Source organism: Neolamprologus brichardi, chromosome 14 (genome assembly GCF_056152115.1).
Source record: "Neolamprologus brichardi isolate AB-2024 chromosome 14, ASM5615211v1, whole genome shotgun sequence".
Classification (NCBI taxonomy): Eukaryota; Metazoa; Chordata; class Actinopteri; order Cichliformes; family Cichlidae; genus Neolamprologus; species Neolamprologus brichardi.
Window position 1 is genome coordinate 24,646,914 of NC_142117.1, and position 27,493 is coordinate 24,674,406.

General features: G+C 40.8%; 3 protein-coding genes across 6 annotated transcripts in view; 2 read left to right on the forward strand and 1 right to left on the reverse strand.

Moving 5' to 3' along the window:
* Positions 1-11,079, forward strand: part of ift80 (intraflagellar transport 80 homolog (Chlamydomonas)) — a 40,766-nt gene extending 29,687 nt beyond the window's left edge. Inside the window, exons 14-20 of one of the 3 annotated variants that reach the window (XM_087851017.1) lie at positions 3,300-3,432; positions 3,590-3,737; positions 5,351-5,522; positions 7,842-7,931; positions 8,098-8,270; positions 8,498-8,621; positions 10,364-11,079. In XM_087851017.1, coding sequence (XP_087707143.1) covers positions 3,300-3,432; positions 3,590-3,737; positions 5,351-5,522; positions 7,842-7,931; positions 8,098-8,270; positions 8,498-8,621; positions 10,364-10,474 — 951 coding nt within the window. In that variant the 3' untranslated portion in view covers positions 10,475-11,079. Of the gene's footprint in view, positions 1-3,296; positions 3,433-3,589; positions 3,738-5,350; positions 5,523-7,841; positions 7,932-8,097; positions 8,271-8,497; positions 8,622-10,363 lie in introns of all 3 variants that reach the window. The other 2 variants (XM_087851015.1, XM_087851018.1) reach the window with 2 other exon arrangements.
* A 174-nt stretch (positions 11,080-11,253) lies between these two features.
* Positions 11,254-27,493, forward strand: part of si:dkeyp-97b10.3 (uncharacterized) — a 30,281-nt gene continuing 14,041 nt past the window's right edge. Inside the window, exon 1 of one of the 2 annotated variants that reach the window (XM_087851019.1) lies at positions 11,254-11,382. In XM_087851019.1, the coding sequence (XP_087707145.1) occupies positions 11,375-11,382 (8 nt within the window). In that variant the 5' untranslated portion in view covers positions 11,254-11,374. Of the gene's footprint in view, positions 11,383-25,251; positions 25,739-27,493 lie in introns of those variants that run through there. The other variant, XM_006795321.3, reaches the window with a different exon arrangement.
* c15h3orf80 (chromosome 15 C3orf80 homolog) lies at positions 14,073-15,153 on the reverse strand. Its single transcript, XM_035909745.2, has one exon. It carries the CDS (start codon positions 14,953-14,955, stop codon positions 14,308-14,310), a length of 648 nt encoding a protein of 215 aa, XP_035765638.2. The 5' UTR covers positions 14,956-15,153; the 3' UTR covers positions 14,073-14,307.

The window sequence follows — 27,493 nt, forward strand, 5'->3', positions numbered from 1 at the left end:
TTCACATGGGAACATGTTTTTTTTAAACTTCTGATTCATTTACGTGCAACTACTGCACATCTTGAAGTTTTGTCTTCCTTCCCATGTAGTTTCTGTTTTGGCCTCTCTCTCTGCTCCACTTTTCATTCTTTTCTTTCTCCTCACCCCCGATCTGGTCACGGTAGATGGCTGCCCATTGCTGAGTTGGGTTCAGCTGGAGGTTTCCTCTCAAAAGGAAGTTCTTCCTCCCCACTGTTGCCAAATGCTTGCTCGCAGGGGATTGCCTAATTATTGGGGTTTTCCCTCTTTTTACAGATGCTTATCATAAAATGATGACAAATACTGATTATAAAGTATTTTCATAGCATTAATCCTCATACAGAAAATAATGCCACAAGAGCAATATGTACGTTAATACATCCATGTTGTTCATCGCGTCTTCCTTCAAGATATGTTTTCTTTCTGTGAACTGAGCTGAATTATAAGTAGTGATATGAGCCTTCTGAATTTACACCTAAAATGCTCTGTCTTTAATTTTGTATTGCCAGCAAAACCTCCTATTATCTTGAGCAGCAGAAGATGAAGTTACATGAAAAAGAAATCTTCCAATTAATTAGATAAACTGTCTCCATGTGCATGAATTGTTCAGTTACAGCTTAGTAACAATAAATACCTTTTTAAAAACATGGCCATATCATGTTAAAGGGGCAGAATTTAGTGCATGATCTGATCAAAAAGGGATATAGTGAAATGTATGTGTCCTTGTCAGTGCTGCTGCGACCTTGGTGACAAACAGTTGTGGTCGGAAGTTTCCATACACTCATCATGGACATAAAAGTCATGATAATGACTTGGCTTTTAATGATTTCTTTGAAGTGTTCTTTTTCCAGAATGCGATGATTGTAAAGCATACAACTTTATTGACATTATTTTGGATTTTCTCTAATACACATGGTCAAGTATACATAGAGGCTCAAATGTATATATACACTCACTTAAATTGTTTATTAAGTGCTGTGAAAAGTTCTACAATGTATTTTAACTTGATCTATCTATCTAGGCCTATTATGTCTGGTAGTTTCTCTTTGTCAGCATTAAAATAATTTGTTTGACAGCATTCATTGGACTGACCAATACTCAAAAGAATTGGAAGGTCCAAGGAATTCAGTGAAGGTCTAAGAAGGATAATTGCAGATTTACACAATTTGGGAAGATTCTTTGTAGCCATTTCTAAACAACTGCAGATTCCAATGTCATCATTACAAATAATTGTACTTACTCACAAGTTATTCTGATGTCTCACGTCTTTACCGAGGTCTGGAAGAAGACCACAACCGTCACCCTCAGATGAGAGGAAATTAGTTGGGATGTTCAGAAACAACCCAGATTCAAGCCTATCATGAACTTTATACTGATAGAACAGCCGGGAATCTGATCACAGTTGTTAGAAGCTTGTTAATGGCTACCAACAATATCTGATGAAGGTGTAACTAGTTAAGGGACATTTAACATTACTGGGGCTACATAGTGGGGCAAAAAAGTATTCAGTCAGCCACCAATTGTGTAAGTTCTCCCACTTAAAAAGATGAGAGAGGCCTGTAATTTTCATCATAGATACCTCAACTGTGAGAGACAAAATTAGGAAAGAAAATTCAGAAAATCACATTGTTTTTTCTCCTCATTTTGTCTTTCACAGTTGAGGTATACCTATGATGATGATGATGATGATGATGGTGAAGCCTTTATTTGTCACTTGCAGTTGCCTGCAGCAAAATTGGACCTCTTCCGATACAATACACAAACATCACATCAGGGAAACAGGTCAGAACAGGTTGCGTAAAGAAAAACAATGAAATGTACAACACAATAGGGAATGATATGCTACAAATTACAGGCCTCTCTCAACTTTTTAAGTGGGAGAACTTGCAAAATTGGTGGCTGACTGAATACTTTTTTGCCCCACTGTATCTATGTATTTGAGCCTGTATGCATGTTTTTTGTCCTGTGTGGATTAGAGAAAATCCAAAATAAATTCAAACTTGTTCACCCAATTCTAGTGTTTTAAAGCCATTAAAGATGCATGCTGTTTAATCATTCTGCTCTAGAAAAAGAATATTTCAAAGAAATTATAAGATCAAAACTACTCGGACGTTTGTGTCCAGGATGAGTGTATGGAAACTTCTGACCACAACTGTATTTGTACCATTATATGGTTTTTAGCCAGGATAGCAGCCTCTTTTAGCTTCCTCATCAAAAGTTACGATCTATAGCTCATCAGTAGGGAGAATTTGCAGACTTACCTCAGCTAGTGATTACTGTGATTAGGCCAAATTAATTTTAATATAAATGCCGCAGTGATCACTTTATCTAGAACTTTGAATGCTATGGTTTTCCATGAGTAGAGGTGTGCTAACGGGTCTTGCTAAATAGCATTTTACAGTGTAGTTTGATAGATTATTTTGTGGAATAACAGGTTACATTACACTTATACCCTGACCCTGTGAAAGTCATTGCGAAAAAGGGAAAGAAAAAAAGTTTGAAACTGCTGACTGTAAATCTTTGTCCTGGCATTTTTTTTTTTCATTGCTGTAATTGTTGAAATGGGGCTGTGTTAAAAGCATTTTTCCCTGAAATATCGATCATGTTGATAATTTAGGCTGGCAATACCCATCTCCACTCCTTATTTTCCGTGTCCTTAGGATCACCTGCTGAGGAGGTTGACTTTTTGCTTGCAACCTTCAAGCTTTAGTGAAATTCAATGATGATTCTAATTGCTAATTTCCATCTATACATACACACAGTTTGTTGAAATTTTAGTTTTGGACAGTCTGATTTAGAAAAATATACCACAAATCCCAAAAGATTAGAGACAATAAAGACAAAAGAAAAAAAATAGGAGATGGGGTTTGGAATCAAAGTGAGAGTGAGAGAGAGAAAAAAGAAGAAAAGAATTAGAAGAGAGGGAAAAGAAGTAGAAGTAGCAGTAGTTACTGTTTGTCAGCATGGCTTTGTCTGCCAGCACGCTACAGCTCCAAGATACTGGACCAAAGCCAGCTAATTCTGGCCAGAAACACACACAGGTTCTCTCTCTCTCTCTCGCTCTCTCTCACTCACTCTCACACACAAACACACACAGACTCTCTCTCTCTCTCTCTCTCTCCCTCACTCTACAAGCACACACATTTGGCAGAAAGACTGTTGGGTCACGGTATAAACTGCCTCTCCCTCTTCCTTTCTTTTCCTGATCTTTTGTCCTTTCCTATTCCCACTTACCTATTTACTTGTTTGTGTGTATGTGTGTGTGCATTTCCATGTAGCAGGAGGTGTTGGAGATAGCTTTGGATCAGTGCGGCCCATCTACTGACAGGAAAATTGCCCTGATAGACAAGAACCGTGACCTTTATTTGACCACCGTGCGTCATCTTGGACGAGAACCCAAAATCTGCAAAATTGGTGAGACATGGAGGGAATGCACTTAACAAGATCGGTGATGACTTTCTTTGTTTTGTGTGTGTGTGTGTGTGTGTGTGTGTGTGTGTGTGTGTGTGTGTGTGTGTGCGTAACTAAGGTTAGATTACTGTAATAGCTGCATGCATATTCTATCTTTTAGGCAGCATGGTTCATAGTATGGCCTGGAATGATGCTGCTAACATCCTGTGTGGAATCCAAGACAACCAGCTCACAGTGTGGTACTACCCAAGTGTTGTCTTCACTGACAAGGAATTATTACTGAAGACACTGTACATAAAAGATGGCAGGTAATTTCCCTGGGCTTTCGCAAAGCCCCTGGTGTGACTAATTAATAAACAATTAGTGTCTTTGCTTTGACACACTGGGTAATGCATTAGTGAGAGTGATTGGTCATAGGCCAATGAGTTGTTTTTCAAAAAGAAAGGTTATTGTTGTTACAGGTAGATGCAAGTGGATGTAAAAGGAAAACAAAACAAAACTAAGGTTCCAGTAGGATGTGAACCAGCATCTCCTGGCTGTTAATTCTAATAGATGTCACACCACCAATCCTCCAACCTCCTTATGAGGACTTGACACTTCTGTTAAATGTGCCTGTTAATACTCAGTTGCCAATTTAACCATCTCTGGTGTGTCAAAGCACCAACTCTAAAAACCACCTTACGTGGGGAGATTCTAGAGGTTCTGACAGAGAGGTATTATGCAGTACAAGAAATGGGGATGAGAATTAATTGGTGACTTTAGCATGTAACAGCTGATACCATTCACCGGAATGGCGAGTAAGTTCCTATTACAAAAGCAGCAAAAGGTTATATTCAAGTTTAGAGTTGGCCAGAGTAGATAGAAGTATATAAGAGAACCTCTCAGTGCCCTTGCATTTTCATCTGAGAGGTTTCTGGAAAAGATGTCAAATATGAACTAAGAGCAGAAATGGAGGCAGCTTTTCTGTACCTTTTAACTCATTCTCCAAAGCAAAATGCATATGGCCAACATCTATCAAACTGTGCAAAGCTTTCTGGCCAGAACTCCTCAGCGTTAGCCAGCATTGAAGGCAGAGTGCCTGCACTGTCAGTACAGGCAATTGTAAACTATACTTGTGTCTGCTACACTAATCTGAACACTTGGTTGTAAACTTTTTGTGCACATTTTGGACTCACTCACTGGTTTTATTATTCCCGTTTAGTGCTCAAGCAGGCAGAAATTTGAGGAACACCAAAGTCTAAGTGGCAAAAGCTAATAAATCATCAGAAACTGCAAATTTCTGAAAGTTTCTCTTTAGGTTGTTGGATATACACCAGCCACTTTATTAGATATACCTGTTCAACTGCTGATTAACACAAATGCCAAATTGGCCAATCATGTGGCAGCAACCCAGTGCATTTACATATTTAGACATGGTCAAGGTGACCAGCTAAAGTTCAAGCTTAGCATCAAGAATGGGGAGAAAAGTGGTTTAAGTGACTCTGAATGTGGCATGGTTGCTGGTGCCAGGCAGGTTGAGTATTTCAAAAGCTGTGATGTGTCAGATACTATCATGTCAACATGTACCAAAATCTTTGAATCTGTGCCATGAAGAATTAAGCAGATCTGAAAGCAAAATGGGACCTAACCCAGTACTAGCAAGGTGTATCTAAAAAAATGACCAATGATGGTGTACTACAGGAAGCAGGACGCCCTAAGAACAGTACAAGTTACAGTGGTACCATGGCTGTTGGGCCATTTTATCAGGTTTACATATGCCGTGCTTGTAGAGGAAACTGGTAAAATCTGCACTGTTAATGAGTCTGTCGAAGCAGCATCAGGAATCATTTACATGTTATTTATGCATAACAAACTCATTTTTTCCCTCTGCCCTCTGTCAATGCAGTATTTACTGTAACAAACTGTGTGTGTCTTTGCAAAGTGAGTTCAGACGTGCACCCCAAGTTCTAAACTACATTGGCACCAAAGTGACATTGCGCCAAGGAGATGGTTCATTGGTGTACAGCAGTGTACTACCCTTTCCTGCCCTCCTGCATGAATATAGCATCTCTGCGCGCTGGGAGGATGCACTGCGCCTCTGCTGCTATGCAAAAGTAAGATACTGGAAATGTCTTTTACTCTTTTCTACTTGTGTCAGTGATTTCTATATGTGCTTAATGTAAGTGATGTGACATCATTGTATAATTAGTCTCAGTGTTTGTAGAACTGTGTATGTCTTTGCATTAGCTGTACAAGCAAAGCCATAGTGAGCATTAAACTTTAGCATTGATTACTACATTTCTTTCACGTTGTATTTATGTTAGCAGTTTTGTGGCAGTGTTAAATATCCTCCAGTCTTGGGGCTCTGTTACAGTTCAGCTTCCCATGGCCTATGTCACGTGTATGCATGGATATTATGTCTGAACCAGAAAGTAGTAGACAGGTTTATGGGACCTGACCAGCAGGCTTTAATTAGCTTCAATTAGCCTGGTGACTCCATTTACCAGATTAACCCCCCAGACCTCACTCATAAATACACACTCTGCTGCATGCATGTGTGGATTTTCCAAACATATTACTCACACACACTGAGCACAGTGTGAGACTGTGTCTTTGCTTAGGCAATGATGCAATAACCACAAGCTTGGAGAAACGGACAACAAGTAGCAAAGGGTGGTTGGAACAAAAGGGATGGAGAGAGGCACCAGTTTTAAGAGCTTTTTCCTTGACCCCATCCTCTCTGCTTCTGGTAAGAGTTTGGTGGCTTTTCCCAGAACCACAGTTGTTGTCAGTAAGTGCTCACCTGACAGGAGTCAACAGAAACATGTTATAAATTAAGGCAAGAAGCACAGACCTAACATACAGTGACTAAAGTTTATAACCTAACAATTAAGTAGGCAAAAAAAGGTTTATTTCACGTGAAATTGTTTCACGTGAAGTTGTGTTGTCATGTTTACGATCTCTGGCAAGTCCTGCCGATGATATTTGTTGTTTGCAGGAGTGGTTTCTAATTGGAGCTGTTTTTCTTAGTGATGGATACTGAAAAAAACAGGAGATTACAGAGTGGTGACTCTGGAGTTCAGTTTGCTCAACTGCTGGCCCATTTGTGGTCAAATTTTAATTAATCCAGCTGCAGGAAATAAAGTGGTGACACATTTGTTTACATTTATAGTTGTTTTGTACTGCAAATACCTCCTGTTTTTGTGTGTGTCATGCATGTTTAAAGACGTGGTTAAAGTATGAGTAAAGTGTACCAGAATGCATTGAAGATACAGTCGTACTCTGTCCTTATGCCCACTGATACATCCTCTTTTCATTAAGTGCTTTTTTGCTAAACATGTCATTTGTGAATGTGGCCAAAGGACTTAATTTTTACTTCATCTCTCCATAGCAATTGGTTTCTAAAACTAAGTAAGTAACAGCACAGCTGGGAAAATTGAAAATGCAGTGCAGTGATTCATTGAAACATGTGCAAAGGTGCATGAAAATGCAGGATTAAAGGGAGTTTGTGCAATTCTAACCAGCTTAAAAGTCAGTATTTGGTATGACCACTTTATTCTTTGACACTCTTAGTCAAACTTTCTTGTCTAGTCTTCAGGAATAGTTCTTCAGGCTTCTTGAAGGACATTCAAAGCTCTTCTTTGGCTGTTGGCTGCCTTTTATTTTATCGTCTATCTAGATCAGGGGTCGGCAACCCTAGGCACGCGTGCCAACTGTGGCAGCAGGTCTTGATGCCTCAAGACTTTTGCCTAGTACTGTATGTTGTAAATCTCATCTTGGTGGACAGTAAATTTATTGCTAATGCAATCATATGGCACACTGACTTCTGAGGAAATTTTAAATGGCACTCGCCATCAGAAAGGTTGCCGATGCTCCCGCTGCTTCAGTAATGTTGATGTCTGGCTTTAAATGACCAATCCATGACTGATAGTGTTTCATCTGTGTTTTTCTATCCCAGTATGTTTTATTGCATTGGCATTGTTATGATGAATAATTAAGCTGCTGCCAATAAGCTTTCCAGACTCTTTCAGATATTTTCAGATGTTGCTCATCTGCTGTAGATGTTTTTTTTTTTTTAGGCCTGCAAGTTATTTTGTCCTCCACTTGTCCAGTTTCCTTTTTTTCTAAAGCACACTCTGCAGAGATGCCAAATTTTTGGCTAATAGCTCTTTGGGATTCACTTTGGTGGTGCAATTATACTATTTTATGTTTGCCAAATTGTGTTATCTTTGGCATTTTTCATAGATTCAGCAAAAGAAAAGGGAACAAACTATGTGTTTTTATTACAGGCTGCTGATAGCAAAGGGTGTAAACACCACACCGGTTCCTCCCTTGAGTTAGGTGCCTTTTTTATGCCATAGGTCGATATTAATTAAAGAAAAAAAATAGTTTCATTAAAAGATGCTCTCTGCTGTTGTTCCCTTTATCCCTAGGACCAATCTTTGTGGGCATGCCTCGCTGGCATGGCAATGGCAAACAGAGAGCTGACTACTGCAGAGATGGCTTATGCTGCTATCGGAGAGGTAAGAGCATTGCTTATTGGCTAGTTCAGCTAAACACAAGTGTTGTAAACCACCAGAAAACCATAAAAAATAAAAATTCAGTGAAACTTCAGTGAATCTGTCAGTGAAAAGAGATACTGTATTTCTAGCTTCTCTCTTTGCATATCTGCTGCTTCACCTCTTTCAGTTACCTAGAGTTCAATACATCAACTTTCTAAGGGAGCAGCCATCTAAGGAGTCATCGTTGGCCCACATGCTGCTGTTCAGTGGTCAGGTCCAGGAAGCTGAAGCTGCTTTCTTACAAGCTGGTCTCATCTACCAGGCCATACAAGTCAACATTGACCTTTATAACTGGGAAAGGTATAATTCTGTGTATATGTGTTCATGTTGGAAATGTACAGCTAGTAGAGGGACAGTATAAGCAGTTTTGGGAGATTTTTATTCATGTATGTATTTTTTGTATTTTTGGCTGTGTAAGGATTTTGTTTTATGGAGGTAGTCTAAACGTAGTTTTTAAAGAGTTAAGGTGAAGCATATTTGTTCACAGAGGATGCATGTCTGTCTGCATCATGTCATCTTGTGTCCAGGGCATTGGAGCTGGCAGTTAAACACAAGACCCATGTGGACACTGTGCTGGCCTATAGGGAGAAGTTCCTACAAAAATTTAGCAGGAAGGAGACCAATAAGAGATTCCTGCAGTACTCTGAAGGGGTACGTTATGGTGGCCTGTCTTGCTGCACTGTATAAACTGACTTAGTCAGCAACACACTGGAAACATTTTTAGCTGTGGATGGTGTCTATTTCTAATTATTTCCCATGGGTTATCAACTTTGTTTGCTCTGCTAATACACTCTAAGTGGCCTTAAAAAAAAGTTGGTTTAGGGAAAAACTATCTTACCTTAGCATTTCTGTTTACCACCCAATCAGAAAAGCCTACAGCATTAAACTGCAAAAGGAGGCAAATCTCTAGCTGCACCTGAGCTATTTAATCCCAAATATTGCTTGCAGTAGTGTTACTGGAGTGCTTATCACTGCAACAATGCCTAATATTATAATTATAGTCTCAAAGTGCAAATAGAATAAAAACAAAGTTCCATATAACAAAAAGAATCACAGAGACTCTGTTGGTTTTAAAAGGTGGTTGAGATGGTTAAAACCTTCTTGTAAACTAGTTAACGGAAAGATAAATCCATTCTGATTACTGTTGCCGTCATGCCAAAAAGTTTTAGGTATATATATGTACAGTTTTTGTTTTGCCTCTGTTCACAACCACAGTGAAGTTTGGCCCCATTGTCAGAGGCTCAGAGTTAATTTAGACAGACGAGCAGTTAGACGAGGCATGTTTCCCTGATTACAAATGAGGCAGGCATAACATCTGAAGCTCAATCAAAGTGCAGTCCCTCTCTCAAGACTCTTCATGCAAGTATTAAAAATGCTTAAAATAACATAAGATGTAAAATCATGTTAGTCTGATCAGTTAATTTTGAGCTTCTAAAAAATGGGGACCATCTGTAAAAATGGCTGTAATTCATAATAAACTGATGAATAAACTGTTAACACCAAACTTATTTGTTAACCCCTTGAATTAAAGCTGAAAGTCTGAACTTCAATTACATATAGTTTTATTTAAAATCCACTGTGGTAGTGTAGTGAGGCAAAACTATAAAAATGGTGTCCTTTTCTAAGACATTATGGACCTAACAGTGTCTACTCTTCCCAAAAATGCTAGCTTCCAAGATGAACTGATCTTCTGTGGACAGTTTGTTTTTAATCCAACTCTTAAAAAATTGAGAACGACACAATAATGGAAACTACTGGACTGTACAGATAGTAAATATCCATCTTTAATAGGATGATCAAACATGTGCCAAAGAGATAAGACAGTTGTTTTGGGGTTTTTTAACACAACTAAAACTCTTCCAGTTTGTAGTGTTGGCGCATACAATAACCAGACCATACTAAATCATATCCCATGTAAACAGCTAACCCCAAAAAACTCAGCAGTAGGTAGGATTTCAGTCAGACTGCAAGGAAAAATGTGTGCATGTGACTTCAACCCATGTGATCACCACTGGAGGTTAAAAAGCACCATTATCATCCTACAAGACCTTCCCAACTCCTGTAAATTGTTCAGTAAACATTTCTAATTTTAAAAGTGTTTGCAGTACTTACACTAATTACTCTTAAACAGAAACTGTAATGCATTACAAGTTACTTTCTACTACCCGAGCTCAGCCAGCCTTACAGTTTGGAGGGATTTACAGACGATCTAGCAGCGGCTTTCTTAGCCAGACTAACGTTTGAAAGCCAGTCTTTTAAGACGCTTACTATAACTTGTTTTCCTTCTCTTTTAATGGGGGATAACTCCCATTACCAAATGCTTCCCGGAACTGTTTATCAGTTAAAATAGTGTTTCTTACTTTCTCATTTCATCTCATCTTACTGTCTTCCAGGTTGAAGTGGACTGGGAAAAAATCCAAGCGAAGATAGAGATGGAGTTGTCTAAAGAGAGAGAGCGAGCTGCTAACACCTCTGTGAGGAGCAGCGTGGCCTCACGCCGTTAATTTTTAAAAATGTTTTTTATTTTTTTAAGAGGGTCATGTCCACAATAAGTACAGCAAGTACGATTACCTTCATGTAAAAACCAAAACTGAACAATTTTGAGATTTTGTGATGTTTGTGATACCTGACTTACACTACACACATAGTCTTGTCAAGTTACATATAAAGCTTTAAACAAAATCGCATATGACAGTCTGTTACTGTGGGTGGCTGAAAAGTTTTTTAAGGCTGTCTGTATTTCTGACCAACAGACCTGTGGCCTTCCTGTTGTAGTGACTGATTTTGAGTGAATCAAGTTTAAAGTTAATCTGTTTTCATTAACAGTTAACTAGGTATACGCATTCATCTGTAAATTTGTATGAGTGTTATTTTTGTCATGTTTCAGTTTGTTTTTTTACATTAAAATATATTTTTATAGTTTACACATTTATAGTGTTGCCTTGTGGAAACACGAGAATGTCCATTAATAAAGCACGTGAACCATACTGTATGCATTGATCCAAAATCCTGTTTCTTTGTTTTCCCCTTTGTGTCGTGACACTTTACTGGTTTTATACAAGGATCAGGGACTGTCTTTGAGGTCTGAACATTTATTTTAAGCTTTGCACATGCACCCTGAAGGTATTACTGTGTGCATGCGTGTTTTCACAGTCTTAAAATAATGCAGGGCTTCTCTTTTTAAATTGTTCTTGTATTTCCTCCGCTGCTGAGGTGTGAAACAGACCACTTGCCACGGAGCTCCACCCCCTGGTTGGCAAAGGGCCACTACATCAGCAGAGGGTAATAGCCTATTCATCTCCACTAGTGGTCCAGGAGGATGAACATCTTTCTCAGGGCTCTTCAGAAAGGGCTCCTATACTATGTCATGAAGATGCAGATGGATACGGTTGAAAGTGAACAAGATGAAACAGTGAGTGGCAACAGACACACATCACAGAAAACAGGAAAATCTCTCTCTTGGGTTGGGTCTCTCTTGCTGCTTTTTTTTTCTTAGCAGTTTTCCTGCAGTTTTGGTCACCTCACTTCTTTTTATTTCTGTCTTTCCACCAACTATCTATCTGAACTAATGTATTTTTAAGAGCAGAAAAAATAAATCATTAATTAGTCATTGAGGTTAAAGCTAGTTGGGTTCACTGAACGTCTTCCGTGTTCAAATTCCACATAATACAAGAGTAGTGACGATTTTCCTGTAATTTAACACAAAGCAAGTGAGCATCATGTGCTTGGCATCAAGCACGCTTTATCCAAACAACTCCTTCACCTCAAACCATATAGATGTGAGAAAACAGCTAAATGGTGGAACTGGATGACCACGTTTCACATCCATTACTGCTGGGAGTGGCCACACACAATAAACAGCAACATGTGAAATCAGTTCATGCTTTCTCTTAAACCATGCATTGCGTGATATACCTGATTCACTCAATTCCACGCCTCTACCTTCAGCCATATCTTAATGTTAAGAATATAAAAGTCACATTTAGATTAGACTTTCTATAGTTTTGAGTCCCAGTGGCAAATATCTTACAATGAAATGGTCAGTGTAAACATTTCATATTTTTGAAGCTACACAGCACACAGTGCCAAACAGATGCTCTTCTTTTATTAAACCATAGAAGTGTATATCTGGCTGGTTCTCATATATTAAATTGATAGCCAAGCTCTCCCAAAAATACACTTCCCGGATGTAATAGAGAATTTATGAGGATAGAGAAGGATAATGCTCATTGATTTGACGTTTTGAAGTTTGTCTGTTCCTTATACCAGAGAGCAATACGATAACTGAATTATGGGCTCTGATTCAAAACCCACTGAGTGTACCAATACTGTATTTATCCCTGTGTTTTTATAGATTTGCATCTCCCATGAGCGTATATAACTATCCTCTCCCCTGAGAGAAGACATACAGCTTTACTGTTGATGTTTACAAATGGAAGTCGGTATATAGTGAACTACACTGACTAGGAAGGAGAAAATGAAACGCAACAATCACACTTCTCATGGGTTCATTAGCCCTCAAACATGGCCTCATGCCGCTCAGGGTCTCAGATCCTTTACCTCATATACCCATCAGTGGTTGTTTTAGTCTGGATTTAATGCTTTTAAGTCCAAACTCCAGCCGCCCACAAATGTCCCTCAGGAAAAGAAAGCCATCAGTGATCACTACTGGCTCTGCCATTATGGTCAGGCGATATTGGTTTACAAAAGCCACCACAATCACACTCAGACTTTTAGAGTTGGGATCAACTCAGGGTCTCTAATTGTAAAGGCTAGCTTTACAGATACGGTTCTGCATTGTTCGGAATGATGAAAGATGAGCACTTTGGAGCTTCTGGGATAAATCAGTTTAGTTGATTTGATAAGCTCATGGTTATTATCTGCTTTACACCTGCTCTTGTATCTTTAATGGGATTTAATTTGGTGCATTGTTTATATACAAACACCTCTTTTCATTTCTGCACAAGAAACTGAAAACATTTGTCCATCTTGAAGTTGACGGGCAAATAAATTGAAAAGTGTTTTTTCTTTCAGTTCATATGTAAAAAAAATGCAGATCTTTCAGAACCTTCCATTATTGTAAATTAGAAATGATCCAATACTGTTCGTACAACAAAAGACGTTTGGCTGGCTTACATCCAGCAGTAATGCAGATTCTCATTAGAATTTTTGGCCTGGCCCTAAAGATAAGACAATACGATATGGAGAGGGTGACTATTTACCAGACACCCAGTCAATCACAAGGTAAAGAAATACTAAATGAACAAAATTGCATTTTCAGTATTATAACATATGTATGGCATTAATTCACAGAAAGCATGTTTTCTCAAAATCTGCTTAGTTTTCAGATGAGCTAAAGTGTAACTTCTTGTTTTGTTAGGACAGTTAGCATCTGCAAAAGCAGACTTGAAGGTATTCTCATCTGGCATCTTCAAATCCTTCTGCTTTAACAAAGAAAGTACTACATTTTCTTCAGTGGCGCGTGTCAGCTAGTATTTTTCTGTTTTGCTCCTTGGGATAGCAGCTATCTTCTCTGACATGCCTTCATAAAAGTGCAACTTTAGCTCTTATCAGTCTGGAAGCTGTAATCTCATTCATATTTTTCTTCTCCTTGAGTTCATAAGCTGGGACCTGGGGCAGTAAGGCTTCACTCACAGGAGAGATGTCAAGCATCGAGCAGGTCATTTATATAATGCTCATCTATCAGCTCCCAGTGAAGTGTGTATGTGGGGGTAGATTGCTGCCTTCATGCTGATAAGCTAGACTCCAGGGCTGGCTGGTTTAAAAAAAAGTGTCTCAGAAAGAATTATAACAGATATTTGCCTAATCCTTTCTCTCTTTCAGTCCATGTCTAAGGGGACTGAAAAAACTATTTTCTTTTTTTGGATGCAAATTTAATAAAGAAAAAGCTCTACAAAATAGTATGAGAATTTTTCAGGTTCGGCAGTATATTAAGCACTAAGAGAGAACCTCAGTTTGACAGGAAATCTGTTTCATGCTGCCGTTAAATTGAGGTGCTGAAGTTTGAAAAAAGCTTAATGCGATTGTACCGGAGCCAATTTAGCTATTCCCAACACAAAGCGCCTCAATTTCAGCCTCCTCCGCTTACTTTATAATCTGCTTTCCATAACCCAAGCGGTCATTTGCATACAAAAGGAAAGCAGGTTCCTGTTATCTCAGAAAACACGTAGTCCTGCATTTTTCTCAGCCTTCTCTTTTATTCGTTACATTCAGGAGTATAATTGCACTTGTTCGTTGTATCTCTGCAAGATTTTTTTTTACCCTGACTATATTAAAATAAGAATAATAATGTTTCTGTAGTCTTGCCCAGTCTCCGTCAAACAGAGTTGGATGTCCTTGGGCTCTGAGGTCCTGAGACCTCTAGGGCAGCCAGCCTCTGGTCTCCGGATCTCGGTCCTGTTGCTCTCCCTCTGCCCTGGCCGCCACTCTCGTTTTCGGACAACAAGTTCTCACCGGACCGGTCTCTGTGCATGTCTTGCATGCTTTCCTCATAGGTGGGCAAATACTTAACTTCGTCATAGGCCGGCAGGTTTGGAGAGGCAAAGCCCCCGAGGTTGTATTCGGGGTACCGCTCCAGCAGGGAATCCTGGGACGCCGATGTGTGTCCGTGAAAGAGGGACGGCTCCTCGCCGCGGTCGTGGTGCGGGTGCCGCCGGGGCCGAGGGCAGATGATCCGCTGGATGAAGTAGCCCATGGCAAAGAGCAGCAACAGGATCAGGATGCCGGACAGCTTCCGCGTGAACCAGCCGACGTTGTCGAAAAATGCGTGGATGGAGAGCTGGCAGCAGCTCACCTTCGAGCTGGCACTGGTGTTCCCTGTGACGGTGGGCGGACAGCAGTGCTGGTTGACGCCGCACTGGACCTCCCCACAGCTCTGTGCGGCTTGACATGCAGAGATCAGGCATGCCGACAGAAATGTGCCAGTGTATGCTGTCCGGCCGCCGCCCGGCACACGGGGCATCATTTCGGGATCCCCCAGGATGGAGCAGCTATCGCGCGTCTCCAGTGCGCACGACGTCGTATCGTTAAGCCCGCTCAGGTGTTGCAGGACTGCCTTTCCTTCCAGCTGTTCGCGAAATATGTGCTGTCACAGCTTCTGCAGCGAGGAGCGGGACAGCAGGTGGCCCCCCTCCCCCTGCTGAGGACGACCTGTCTGCTTTAGTATGGGCGATCGGAGTGGAGCCACCTCAGTGTCTGAAGGCAGCAGGGATGAGATTCATGAATAATCTTACATCATTATTAGGTGAAGATATCTTTATTGGGTCCTAGTATGTCCTTACACCAGTGAAACCCACAGATAGCCAGCCTGTGCTCCTGGTTACATATTCAGCCTTAACCTGAAGTCTCCTGCACAAAGACACATGCAATCTCACCAGTTTTCAGGCATCAGCAGCCCCCCTCTCTGATCACTACGTGCAATGTTTGCTGCAGAGCATCATGATTTATACTTTAAAGATCCAATAAAGAATGTTGTAGATGTAGGAGGAGGGGTGACAAGAGGAAGGAGTGAAGATATTGTGCCTTAGTACCTTGTAAAATTTAAACAAGTCTTTGTTCTATAGTGATAGATTTAGAGCAGAGGTCCTTAAGCCAAGGAACAGCAGCAATACTGCAATACAGAATTAATTAACTGCAAGTAAACATCCTGCATTGGAAATGTAGAATAGTGCAGATTATGTACAAATTCACTTAACAGTAATATGAATGATAGAAGATACTATGAAGTATTTGTGGATGAGTAGGATATCAGTGTTGGCTTTGGTTAAGGTGGAGCTAATGTTTCCCATATTGTCCCAAGATCATCATATGTTTCTGAACTCTTTAGGCTAGTATAAATTAATAGAAACCTTTTATAATGTAGAGAGGTAAACAGCTGTAATATCTGAGACTGACGCGTCCCCAGATGCCACTTTATGATCCATCGCACCCGAAAGACTTTAAAACTGTCCCATCACTGAATTCTGAACCAGGTAAAAACCAGCACTGGTGAATGTCCCTGACACAAGGCGCCAACAGCTCCAACCGTCTCATTAAAAATGCAATGTGGATTGTAATGGCCCCCATTAGATGAGTGTCTGGATTCCCATTAGTTCAGTATCACCCTAGAGAACCATGTGTCTGCAGCATTGAAGAACATAACCATAAAACTAATTCCTTGCTTTAAACGATAGTCTCTGTGCCCCGTGTGTTAATTTATGCTAAAGATGTCCCTTTGGATAACATCCAAGAACAGCGGGCTCACTAAGCTGCTCCTCAAGTCCTGAATATTAACTGATTAATTAAACCACTCCGCTTAATTTGTTGTCTTGCAATGAATTAGCAACTTGAATAATTTTCCGCTGTGGTTGTATAGATCGACCAGCATCATTTTTCAAAGCCCTGTTGTCCTTTTCTTTTTCTCTCTCTTTCTGCGGTGAATAGCATTTATGATATTAAGACATTACAGAGAAGACTACAGCCTCTGATTCTATTTTAAAAGACAGGGTTGTACTGATAAATATAAGGACTTTAGAGTCTTTTGCAAAGTCTACATTGTTTAAATTGTGGTGAATCCTTTTAAATTACAGGAACATTTCACCCTGTCTTCATGTTACTGTTTGTTACTGATAGTCAGTCTGTATTCCTCTCTTTCCTAAACAAGGCCTAATGCACAATACACCAAATCCAATTACTGGACCATTATGACATGAAATTCAGTAGAAGAAGAGCACCATGCAACCTAATTTATGCAGCATTGTATTTCTTTCTGTAATCTACCTCAATTAGGGAAATGTGATCACAGGGCAACTTTCCAACCAAATAAACAATCAATAGCCTGTGGACCATGGCTCTGAGAGTTCAGAAACCCTTCTCAGTTCTCCCCTGTTTGGAGGGTTTTTCCAGCAAGTCTGCTTCTCAGGAGGGCTCTTATTGACAAGCACAGAGAACAACTGCTATTTTTGATCACAGCTTTCACTCTGTGCAGTGTCTGGAAGGCAGAAAAATGCTGCAACCTGTATAGTATGGAGGAAAAACTATGGATTTTTGGCTTTTAACTGACTCAAATCAAGCCAATATGAGCAACTATATAGATAAGAATGTAAATAAATCTTTTTATCCTGAAGAAAAATCAAAGTGTAAACGAATCCTTCCTTTATTTTCACTGTTCATCTGCACGATTGCCTTGCTCCCCCCCCCCCCCCCCCCCCCCCCCCCCATTTTGTCTTTTCTAGCAGTTTCCAGCAAACACATTAAACCAATTGGAGACCGACTACATCCCACAGGAAACATGAAAATAACATTCACCCCCCTCTTTGTAACGCATAGTATATTTATAGTTTGGAATATTTGATGTACACAAGTAGAAACCCTGATCCTTGAACACAAATTCAGAATGCGACAATGGATATTTTATATGCACACCAGCAACACAAAGGCGACTGTGTTCCTGTTGCGTTAACTTGCACAAAGTCTCAGCCTCCTGTATGGCCAACAATCGCTGTGATAACACTTTCACTATTCTATATCACTGTAATAAATACGCCGTCCTGTGTGCTTCCATTAATCTGGCACAAAGGTCTCTTGTGTTGTGCTTAATAATTCAGTCTTGTGGGGTCCATTAGCCGTGTTTAATGATGAATGGCAACGTTCATTTTCATGTGTCGAGGACGCTGATGTACGGCCCGCCCAACAGTCAATGTCACGCTTATCATGTTTGCATTAATTATGAAACAAAGAAAGCCTTGTCCGGCCTCTGGCTTTGTTAATGGACCCACTGATGGTTCTGGGTTTCACTTTGTTTGCTCCAGAGCAGAAGTCACAACCTCAGGGTTACTGCCCTGAGATCAACTTCAGCCTCCGTAGCTTCTTTTCTGCAGTATTTATGGAAACGCTGAGATTTTTTTTTCTTTGAATGATAGCAGTGTTTCAGGTCCACAAATATACATTATATAAAGGATTTCTTTCTGTGTGATCGTACCTAAGAATAGCTGCGTCTGGCTTTGCAGACAGGGGAGGATTGATGCATAAGTTTTAGCTTGTTTAACATATTAGTGTATGAATTCGGTATCTGTGCAGGATATGAGTGTGGGTGTCATCAGTGTCTGTGTATTCCCATCAGCTGGAACTCTAATAAAAAGCAGGGCCTGCAGTCAGTGAAGATTGTGTGAATCCAGAAAGTCCCACACCGCAGCTATTTCACACCCACATACTTCCTCTAATCTTATCGCTCTGCTGGCTCGGAGGTCTTAAAGTGTACGGACTGTGCGTGTTGAGAGTATGGGGCAACTGTATTTATGTTTGAGTTTGTTTGTGTGGGTGTCTTTGTATGGTTTCATTCTTTCTCGTTTTTTTCTCTTTTTTTGTATAACTGGACAATGTGGTAGACAGAGACACGAGAAATGGAGGCGAGAAGAGATGACGTGGCACAGGTCACGGGACAGACTTCATTTGAAATACACCATAGTGTAAACTTTGCGCCTTTGAACAAGCATGTGGTAACAAATATACTTGAGGGAAAGTGTGTGCCTTAACGAGCACCTTAATGTGGCTTGCTCTCCCAGCTTTGTGTAGTTTTTGGCAGGGAGATGAATCAGAATCCAGACTTCCTCTGAGAACGAAGACTTAAAGAAATCCTCACCAGAAGACAGAGGGGTAAAATCCCTTCTCTGACTAATGGGAATTACTCAGTGCTCTTAGTAAGTCAGATGTTTGGAAGGTTTGTGCTGAGCCAAGCTTTTTTTTTTCACTTTATAGTGAATAACCATATAAAGCTGCCCTTTTGATGGGTAATAGCATTAATTTATTTGACTCAGCATTGTTGCCTTCTTTGAAAATGTAAATATTTTATGTGCAAATGCCCCCTCCACAGCCACATAAGCACCAATATTCTCTGTGTAAAACAAAAAAAAGTATTAATTATGTGTTACTTTCACTCTACAAAGAAGAAAAATGTTTTTTTTATTCTTTGAAGGTGACTTTTTTGTTCTTCTCTTGCATTAAGTTTTGTATGATTATCTAGCTGAGAGGGTGGGAGATTGCCATTAAATTCTCGGTGGCTTTCTGTAACCACACAGTTAATGTTTGATTGGATTTCACATATATCTAATGTACACACATTCAACCTCAGACATATTTAACTGAGAAAGTTCTTATCCCAGGGAGGTGACTGTGGTGTATTAAGGGGGAGAACAGCTTTTCCAAACCCACCCACTTTTTTTCCGCCCTATAAGATAACCCATGTACCACCCAGCTGCAGATGACTCAGTTACTGTTACTCACATACACACACAAGGCAGACACCTGGGGGTTAAATATAGGATAATTTTACCATTCCCACATGTTCTGAGTGGGCGTGGAGGTCAGAGGATTTTTGACCCCCTGCCTCCACACCCCTGCGCTGAGACACACTAAAAGGAGGGGGTGGTCTGTGTCTCAGAAGGTGACTATGGCTTTCAGCACTTTTACCAAACGCCCACATTATATCCCAGGATTCCTTCTTCTCTTGCCCCTGAAAACACAGCGTTCCCTGAGGGAACTCTCAAAATAAGGCATTAACAGCATGGAGGGAAAGCGGGATAGATAAAAAGAGAAAGAGGCCATGACACAACACACATACAAAATGCTGATGGGCTTAGTATAGAGCAATAAGTACATAGACTGTGTAAGCAATGGGAGGGTGTAAGCTAAAGCGACAGGAGAACAGAAGAGGGGTCACCTAAAAACTTGTAACCAAGCTCCCCAGAGGCCATGCAGACACTAACTTCTCTCACCCCCACCCCCCCCACCCCCCTCTTTGCCTAAATTATGACCTCCATTCTTCTGCTACTTCCCAGCATGCAGTTTTACAGATGTCCAGAAACAGGAAATGTGAAAATGTACAGCAATTTAAATCATTCTCCTCTGGTGACGGAGAGACAAGCGAAGATTCCCAAATACTTAGTATGCGTAGGCATCAAATCCAAACAGCATCAAGGACAGATATTTTTCTTCTTAGAAAGCATGCAACATGCAAAACCTTCAGAGATTTCCATGATTCCCATGTCTTTCACAAACAATAAACAGCAAGAAACCAGACACTATGAACTGAACTTGGTTATTGAGGCCATTTCTCAAACTCATTAAGCGTTTATTTGAAAGCTCTCAGTGTGTTTTTGTTCTATCTTCCTCCCCCCCGACCCCAGCCAATGGCAGATGGCTGCCTCTTCCTGAGCCTGGTTCTCCTCAAGGTTTCTTCCCGTTAAGTGGGAGTTTTTCTTTCCCACTGTCACCAAGTGCTTGCTCAAAGGGGGTCATTTCTCTGTATTATTGCAGGGCCTTTACCTTATAATATAAAGCACCTTGAGGCAACTGTTGTTTGAATAAAAGAGAAGAGAACTAAATTGAAATTAAATTAATTTCAGCATTTGAATATGCTGGGAATGTTAGGAAACTGCAGTTCTCAGTATAACCATTCAAATGTGAAAATATCCATTTGGATGTGAGTATTAACTAAGAAATATAACAAAATGCTGGAATAAGCGTTCACAGAATAAAGAGTAAATGTGATGCTGTCAAAGTATTAAGTATATTTTTAATATGTATATATGGGGACAGTAAGCTGTATCTTTACTTGGAACTTGAAACTTTACTTTAAACTCTGAGATTTCATATATTGGGGCAAACGACACATGCCTGGACACTGTAGGTGAGAGCCTTTCATTGGATTGGAGGTCTGAGGTCTAGGTTCAGCAATATTTAGTGCCAAAAAAATGAGCTGACTAACTGAATATACCTAAAATGATCAAGTTGTTTCTTCTTTGATTGCATGGACATGGGATGGGATGCCAGGATTCATAGTTCAGAGAGCACGAGACATCATTTTCGCACATGGATTGGCCACCACAGAGTTGAAACCTTTATCACACTGAGGATCTTTGGGATGTGTTTGAGAAGACTTTAACAGTCCAACTCTCCTGTCGTCACTTCTAGGAGATCTTTGTGAATAATTCATGAAACTCTGGATGGAAATAAATATTGTGACATTGCATAAGTTAATTGAAATACCACAGTGATTGTGTCCTGCCAACAAAGCTAAAGGTTGTCCAATGAAATCTTAGAGTTTAACTTTTTTTGGCTGCCCAGTGAATCACACAGTGTCATTATTTGTAGAACAAAAACTAAGTCATTATGCAGAAGCATTTTGTGAAAAACTAAGTGCGCCCTTATTTCTTCTATAGTAATTATAAGAGTAAGTAGCAGCCAGGTGGTGCTCATCACATGCACTTGATTACTTGATCATCAGCATGTGTGAGCAGCACAGATTCTGTTGCTACCTCTCAATCTGGCAAGAGTTATAAGGCCATTTACAAACTACTTGAAGTCCACCATTCTATGGCGACAAAGATTCAAGGCAGTCTTCCCAGGATTGGTGTCACAGCAAATTCACCCTAAGATCAGACCACTGCCAGTGCCAACCAAGAGCTACATCTCAGAGATCTACATGATTCAATGAGCATACTAAAACTTTAGGGTTAATGACAACACTACTACAAAAAGACTGAAGAAGTATTGCTTGTTTCAAAGGGTTGTCAGAACATAACCTCTGCATAAAGGAACACTGGAGCACATGTTTGAAAACCTGAATCTGAATCTGAATACACCGCAAGGCTTCTAGAATAATGTCTCTTGAACAGATAAGATTCAAGTGGACATGTTTGGCCATAATGCAGAGCATTTGGAAACAAACAAACAAACACAGCATATCAGCACAAACACCTCATACCCACTGTCAAGCATGGTGGTGGAGGGGGTAGGATTTGGGCTTATTTTTGCAGCCACAGGACCCGGGGACCCTCCAGTCATTAACTCAAGGACAACATAATGTCTGAAAAAGATAGAATCAAGGTGGTGAAATGGCCCAGCCAGTCCAGACCTCAAACCTATTTAAATACTATGGCAAGACGTTACAGGAGCTGTGCATAAATGGATGCACACAAACCTCAATGCACTGGTGCGTGGTTCGAGTGGTTCAAAAATTCCTCCACAACGATGTGAGACACTGATAAAGTCATACAAAAGAACATTACTTTAAGTTATTGCTGGTAAAAGTGGTTCTACAAACTGGGGTGTGTTCATTTTTCACACACTGCTTCTGCATTTCGCGTCAGTTTTTGATAAATAATGACAAGATACAATATGTCATGTGGTGTAGTGCATCTGAGAATGTATTTATCTAATTTTAGATCCTGAAACAAAGCAGAAAATCATTTCAGGATCTATAAAAGACATAAGAAATTTCAAATTTTCCTAGTTACATTCTATGACTAAAAGGACATTTTGGCAAAAATAATTTCCTGACAGCAGAGGAACTCTTGCATTATCACACCTTTTTTTTTTTTAAAAATGTGACAGCAATTTCAGGGGGGCTCGGTGGGTCGGTGGGGGGGGGGGGGGGGGGGGGATGGAAGACAAAGAGTGTAAACTGTGTGGGTGAGGTGAAAATGGTGCTCATACAACATTTTTACCCAAGAGGAAGGAAAAAACAACACGATGGCAGCAGCGAGAGGTGACTACTGAAAAACAACACTACATAAAATACAGAACAAACAAATATAGACCTCAGATAATGAGCAGGAAATCAAAGCGGGAGAGGGGTGTGTCACAAGTGAATTCACAGTCCAGTCACAAGCAGTTAGCATTAGCTCTAAGTCCAGGAGTTATCTGCACTTTATTCAGATTAGACTTTCAAAGGCATTTTCCCTCGTTAAACTGAAGCTTTGCATCTGAGTAAAACAGCTCCACGCTGTTTTTTTTTTAATGCTTTAAAATGGGAAATTCATTATGTTCATTACACATGGAAGAATTTTAGGCTCATACATTTCCTTTGAACGCTCCCATGGCTGAATGATTTCCCAAGTCTCTCTCCTGTTTTCTCTTTGTACCTAGTCCCCTTTCTCTAGCTTCTTTATGCAGGCGTTCAGCTGTTACGGCTCTTTAGTAACTTTGCATCTTTCCATGTGATAAACTGGGCCTGTTGGCAAAATGGCCAAGGTATGAGTTTCCCTCCACCCTGATGAAGCATCTTCATATGTGCTTCATCAGGTCAGTGTGTGTGTGTGTTGTTTTGAGTGTGTATCTACGTGATGGATAATGAGTCGGCACGTTGAGGGCTCGTATTACCCCCTGAGGGTGTGTGACATCATGGTTTCCAAACTGGTTGGTGGGTCTATATTAAAAAAGCCCTGTCATATTACACACACATACACTCATACAGTGAAACACTGTCTTAACTGAGTCACAGAGGAATGAAAGTCAGATGCTTTCCCAGTACCTATTTTTAAGATAAAGACTCAAAGCTTTGATTTTTTTTAACCTCCCCTCCCTGCTTAGTATAACCAGAATGGCAACAATCCACACTGAATGCCCAAAGTGCCTCTGTGCAGCAGCTCAGCATTTTTAGTAGCTGGTGATGAGGCGTTTTAGATGGCAGCATTGCTCTGTCACCTGTTGCCTGGTCCATCACTCCACCGCTCTGATCAAGACTCAAAAAGCTCCACAGCAGAGCTCCACAGAGCTTTTTAAGTCTGGATTCAGATAACCCTTTGTAACTTCAGGCAAGATCCCCAGCAGCTGAAACATACTGAGTGACTTTCGTCATACTTTAAATATTCCTCATCACTCTGAGGTCAAAGCTTCCATCTAACCATTAAAATATGTCAGTAACTTCTACACGGCCTGACATATTATTTGATAGATGCATTTCATGGTTCCCACAATGTGTCCCACTGACTGATATTCTTGATTCCTCTAGCTCCACCATGAGGTCAAATGTCTTAACAACTTTTACTGCAGCAGCATTATGAGTTCAAAATAATCATTTTTCTGATACTGCATTGGTTTTTGACATGCAAAAGAGTAAATTGTAGAACGCTAACACAGCTAACTCTGTCGGCGTAAAACCACACCAGGTGTGGTCGTTGAATCTTCATCGAGCACCTTGAGACGACTGCTTTTTGTCTCAAGTCAGGTCAAATGAACTCTCATACCAGACTAGCCTATATTAAATTATACGTTTTTGCAACTCGAGTGACAAATTGAGTTAAAGGTTTAAGTCTTGTGCCTCCTGCTCTCATGATTTACATCTTAACCTATTTAACTGACCCCTTTTTCCTATTATATTTTCTCTTTTTTTCCCCCATCTCTTCTTATCTTCTCATCAAGTTAACCTTCCCTGTCCTCTACTTCTCTCACCCTTCTTTTCCACCACTTCTGCTTTATCTCCTCTGATTTCCTGAGGTATTGGGGATATCGTCTCACCCCTGCGAGGAGTAGCTGATCTCTCCCTTTAGACTCTGAGACTAGGATAATGCCCCCATTAGTCTGTGGCATCTCTCCCTCTCTGTGTTTCCTTTCTCTTGCCTATAAACCGCACATCCACTTGTCAAACTCGGTGAGTGGATGGAGGGAGGAGAAAGGTGCTTTGAAGATCAATAAGAAAGCCCTTCATCCCTCACTCATTCCTCCCACCGGACATCTCACAGACACACAGCGCCCTTCCTGCCTTTTTTTGTTCTCTCTGCTGGCCAGTGTGCTTAGCCAAGATCCACCATAGGACGCTGACCTTCTCTGATTTGATTCCACTGTAACTTTATGGTATGATGACAGTGATCAGTCCTCGCATCAGAGGCGTGCATCAATCATGTTGGAATGTGCTTCTTGTTTTGTTGTCTAATGCGACATCTGCTGGTTACTTCTCTGTAATGCAGGCGTATTTTTTCCCGCTCAAAAGTGACCTAGTTGCATCACGGGAAGCTGGTTGCTCCTTTCAGTGCAATGAACGTCTCTCAGATAAATGCCTGTTTTATTTTGAAGTAAACCAAGTGACCGTCCAGCTCCCACTATCCTCATTATACACTTTGTTTTACTTATTACATGAATGATTAGAATAAACCTCTAATTGTGCTTCATCATCATCATCACCATATCTTTCAATACCTTTGGGGATCGCTTCAGGGGACCCTCTGCTGTGCTTACTCATGCAAAAAGGTGGCCTCTGCATGCGGAAACTCTGTGCATGTCCTTAAGTTAAGCGGTGTGGTTTTTATCTTCCGTTATTCATATTCAGACAGTCTGAGGCTTCCAGCAGTAAACTTTTCTTTCGCACAGGTTGTGCAGCTCGCTTATTTAATAAGCGTTAAGCGTGGGGCTGTAAATCATCAACAAGACTCCACAAAGCCTGCACTGTGGCGGGATGCTGCAGGCCCGCCCATATTCATGCGCAATAACTGCGCAGCAGCGCTGATCCTGAGAATGGCGCTGCTCTAAAGACATTCGGATGGTCCTATGATGTGAAGATCTGTGGTCTGTATTTTTTCTTTCTTTTTACAAACAAGCACGTTTTTTTTTGTGAAAGAAAGCAACACATCCCACATTTAGGCTGCACAAAAGGGGACTCTGATGTTTCCTTTTTGTGGATTTTAGGAAAGTGAGCGCTTTTTCCGGGGGAGTCAAACCGAGTTATTTTTTTTCCTCGATAAAGAGGAAAGGCTACACTCTGCGGGACGCATGATGTGAAATAAGTAATGCAGCCAAAGAGGTCTCCCCCAATAAATGCTTAGCCCTTTAACCCAGAACGCGATCGCCGCCGGTGAGAGGCTCATGTTGCCTCCCAGGTGTTTTTACGCGCAGCCTCTGCACGCTAGTGGAGAAGAGAAAGCATAACGGGGCCACAGACGGAGGATGGTGGCGGAGATGGCCAGCTGCGGTGCGGCTTGCCACCTCGAGGATGGGTAAGTTGTTACTAGATCAGTCGAAAGCGTTGCTGTGTGCGATCCGCGGCGGTTTGTGTTTTTCAATTGTGAACCGTTTTGGGCGAATCGGCGTGGATGCAGAGCTAAAAATCTCGCCTCGCGTCCCCCACGCACAGGAAGTGGGAGTCATTGTCGCTGTATTCTTTTCGGGGCTCATCTGCTCGTGCATTTCATGAAACAACAACAACAACGACAACAACATATGTCTGCCTAGTTTTCGCTTCCTCGTTGCAAACACGGTCTGTTTGAAATCTCTTTGTTGGTGTCTGTGCGCTCGCGCCGCTCTGTTGTTAAACATTGTGTGTGACAACAACGTATCACCGAGCGAGTTGGTAGCGCGTGCCAAAGCTGAAGCTGTAAAGCAAAGCTTATGCAACAGTTTAGTTCAATTAAAAACACACAATAAACATCGGTTTTCGTTCACGTTAATGCACAGCCTCACATTAAAGTGCAGTGCAGAGCGAAACACGACAGTGCCCACGCGGCTCGGTGATGCTTTGAGATAATTTTCAGCGGGTTTTAACCGACTGTACTCTTCTAATTCATTCAGTTGTCTTTAGTGATTCTGTTATATTCACCATCAGTTCATCCGTGAGCCACAGACAGGTGAAGTGATACTGATGACTCATTGTCATCGGAGCTACTGAGTTACTCGCACGGCATCACGCCCCACCTGGCAGGAAAAGTCCCCAAACACATGATCAGATGCCAAAAGACCTTAAAGATCTATGAATCTGTTAAATGTGATAGAAATAAATTCCAGCTCCGCTTTGTTTGTGAGGTTATAACAGGAAAAGGCCAACTTTCACTTTATGATTTGATTAGAGATTTCTAACTTGCTGTAAATGCAATAAAAGCAGTAAAGTATGGACAATAAATGACCGGGACAAAGGGCGGCTCTTTTGTTCCACTGCTGGTGCTATGTGACAGTTGTTTATCTATACACAAACGCACTCCTCTCTGTGCTGTTTGTGGGAAGCTGTTGCGACTGTGACATGATCCGGGTTTTATCTTTAAGCAGAAACAAACAGACAAACCACACAAAAGTTTGAGTTATCGAGTATGTTTTTAATTTCTAAACATGTAAGATCATAGGAGGCATGAGGACTCATACAGGAAGAGATGATTACTATTACCATGGCAATGACCCCAGTGGTGTTGTTGTGAGACTGTATGGCAGAGGCGCTGATGAGATGACCTTGAAGAGAGAAAGAGAGAGAGAAAAAAAGTTCAGCTTCCTGGACAGATGTTTAAAAACAAAGGAAAGCCTCAGCTCCTTATCAGGCGAAACAGCCGCCAAGCAAAAGAAATAAAGTATCACTTTTTGATCTTTGGTAATAATTCAGGCTTCCTGATTCATTTGCTTCATTTGGACATAATTGCAGCAGAGCGAGAGTGAGACAGGAAAAAACAAAGGCTGACCTATTTTTTTTTTTTAACACATGCTGGTGGTAAACTCGTTCTTCTTGTGGGGTTGGCTTTTTTTTTTTTTTACCCTTGAACAGGCGTGTTTTGTCTTGCTCTGACTGCATCAACAGGTTGCTCCAGTCTTCACACAGCATATACGAACACTTGGACAGCGTTCATGTCTGGCTTTGTTTACAACATTCCTGGACAGTCAGGAAGACTGGGTGCTGTCACTGAATATATTATTGCAGTATTAAGAAGAATATAGGAGCAGTACCATACTGCAGATGCTTGCAGTGATGTTTAGTGTGGTGCGATCCGTTTATC

Bases quoted from the DNA above. Each gene is read 5' to 3' on its own strand.
- c15h3orf80 (XM_035909745.2), bottom strand. From the start codon at position 14,955: ATGATGCCCCGTGTGCCGGGCGGCGGCCGGACAGCATACACTGGCACA.